Source organism: Sprattus sprattus (genome assembly GCF_963457725.1).
Source record: "Sprattus sprattus genome assembly, chromosome: 9".
Classification (NCBI taxonomy): Eukaryota; Metazoa; Chordata; class Actinopteri; order Clupeiformes; family Clupeidae; genus Sprattus; species Sprattus sprattus.
Window position 1 is genome coordinate 1,366,303 of NC_137928.1, and position 2,500 is coordinate 1,368,802.

Consider the following 2,500-nt stretch of genomic DNA (forward strand, 5'->3'; position numbering starts at 1 on the left):
TTTGTGTGTGTGTGTGTGTGTGTGTGTGTGTGTGCCCGCTCCCCTCAGACAAAGTGGCATTGTGCCCTCTGCGGCTCTGATGGTTTAGTGCAGCGGGCATACACACACACACACACACACACACACACACACACACACACACACCACACACACACGGCAGGCGATGGCGAGGGCGTTTGGGGTCGCGGGGAGAGGCAGTGTGCCACGTGTGACCCCGACCCTCAGGCCTCTTTAAAAGAGCTGCGGAGCGAGTCCTCCAGCAGAGAGGGAAGGCTGTGTGTCTGAGAGGCTGTGTGTCTGTGAGGATCTGTGAGGCTGTGGGCTACGATGTCTCTCTACCGGAACTCTGCGTGGTTTCTCTCTGGACTCACCCAGTTCACCAGGTAGGCCGTCGCTCTTCTCCTCACTCTTCCTCTCACTCTTCCTCTCACTCTTCCTCTTCCTCTCACTCTTCCTCTCACTCTTCCTCTCACTCTTCCTCTTCGTCTCACTCTTCCTCTCACTCTTCCTCTCACTCTTCCTCTTCCTCTCACTCTTCCTCTCACTCTTCCTCTCACTCTTCCTCTTCTCCTCACTCTTCCTCTCACTCTTCCTCTCACTCTTCCTCTTCGTCTCACTCTTCCTCTCACTCTTCCTCTCACTCTTCCTCTTCCTCTCACTCTTCCTCTCACTCTTCCTCTCACTCTTCCTCTTCCTCTCACTCTTCGTGGCACTCCTCGTATCACTCTTTCTCTCACTCCTCCATCTGGTTGGGTTTGAGTGATAATCTCTACCGTAACCATGTCATCTGGTTGGGTTTGAGTGATGCTCTCGCCCGTAACCATGGCATCTGGTTGGGTTTGAGTGATGCTCTCGCCCGTAACCATGGCATCTGGTTGGGTTTGAGTGATGCTCTCGCCCGTAACCATGGCATCAGGTTGGGTTTGAGTGATCCTATCTGCCGTTACCATGACATCTGTTTGGGTTTGAGTGATGCTCTCGCCCGTAACCATGACATATGTTTGGGTTTGAGTGATGCTCTCGCCCGTAACCATGGCATCTGTTTGGGTTTGAGTGATCCTATCTGCCGTAACCATGGCATCTGGTTGGGTTTGAGTGATGCTCTCGCCCGTAACCATGGCATCTGTTTGGGTTTGAGTGATGCTCTCTGCCATAACCATGGCATCTGTTTGGGTTTGAGTGCTCAGAAAAGCTCACGGCTGTTGTGAAAGGGGCTGTCTGTTCGGATGCTGTTGTGTTGAGTTGTTATCTGCGCCCATAAAAGAGACTACTCTACTCAGGACCCCAGATGACCCCAGATGACCCACAGGGGACCCCAGATGACCCAAGATGACCCCAGCACCGGGGAGTGGAAAGGCCATTGGTCAGACACAAACCTGCTACATAGGAATGGACAGAAGTTCATGTTTGTAAGGAATTTAGGGGAAATGTCAGCTGTGGGTCATTATTAGCATAAAGGTAAAATTCAAATTGAAATAATATAGTAATATTTCATATAAAATATAATATTTAGGTTGAAAGACAATTCAGATGTGTGGTAAGGTAGCTGAACCGGTAGACCAAAGCTTTACCAGCACTGATGTCATTTCAAATGTGTGTGAGATAGCTGAACACTGAGATAGTTTCAAATCTGTGTGTGAGGTTGCTGAACACGAGGTCATTTCAGATATGAGGTCCAAGGTCATTTGGGTTAAAGGGTGTCACGAAAGGGTGTCGTTAACAGTGTCGTTAAACGGTGCTGTTAAACGGTGTCATTCCAGGTCCTCTGGCTTAACTGTGACCATTCCCGTCGGCTCAATGGTGTAGAGTCGTCCTCCTCCACCTCATCACGCTTCCATCCATGTCTCCATTCTGCTCTCCTTCTCTCTCTTCTCTCCCTCTCTCTCTTCTCTCTCTCTTTCTCTCTCTCTCTCTCTGTCTCTCTCTTCTCTCTCTCCCCCTCTCTCTCTTCTCTCCCTCTCTCTCTCCTTCTCTCTTTACTGGTGGAGGGTAACACACTTTCTATGTATACTATATATATCCCTTTCTCTCTCCTCTCTTTATCTTCTCTCTCTCTCTTCTCTCTTTTGTCTCTCTCTTTCTCTCTGTCTCTCTCTCTCTCTGTCTCTCTCTCTCTCTTCTCTCTCTTCGCTCTATCTCTCTCTTCTCTCTCTTCTCTCTTTTGTCTCTTTTGTCCTCCTCCTCTTTCTTTGGCTTTTTGTTCTCCCGGCGATCCTCAGATCTCTGGCCGCCATGGCAACCAGTGAACAGAGCGTCTGTTACCGAGCGGAACCGTGCAGCCCGGCGACGCCTCGCGCCCAATTAGCCCTGGCGTCGCCGCGGTGACAATGTGTCCTATTGATCCTATTGGGCGCGGGAGTGCCAGGCTCTTAACCCCGGCTTTAACACCAACCACGTCTTTGACTTCTGACAGCCCGCTTCTTCTACTCGTAACTCTTTCCCCTCGCGTGCTCGTTTCAAACGCTCATTTCACAGCTCATTTCACTCAGGGCTGATGAGC

The 2,500-nt window shown here is 50.3% G+C and overlaps 1 protein-coding gene across 1 annotated transcript in view; it reads left to right on the top strand.

The window, feature by feature from the left end:
- Window positions 1-327: 327 nt before the first annotated feature.
- Window positions 328-2,500, top strand: part of dhrs12la (dehydrogenase/reductase 12-like a) — a gene marked incomplete at both ends in the record, with an annotated part of 9,708 nt that continues 7,535 nt past the window's right edge. Inside the window, one exon of the mRNA XM_080844218.1 lies at window positions 328-383. Within this exon, the coding sequence (XP_080700344.1) occupies window positions 328-383 (56 nt within the window). The remainder of the gene's footprint in view (window positions 384-2,500) is intronic.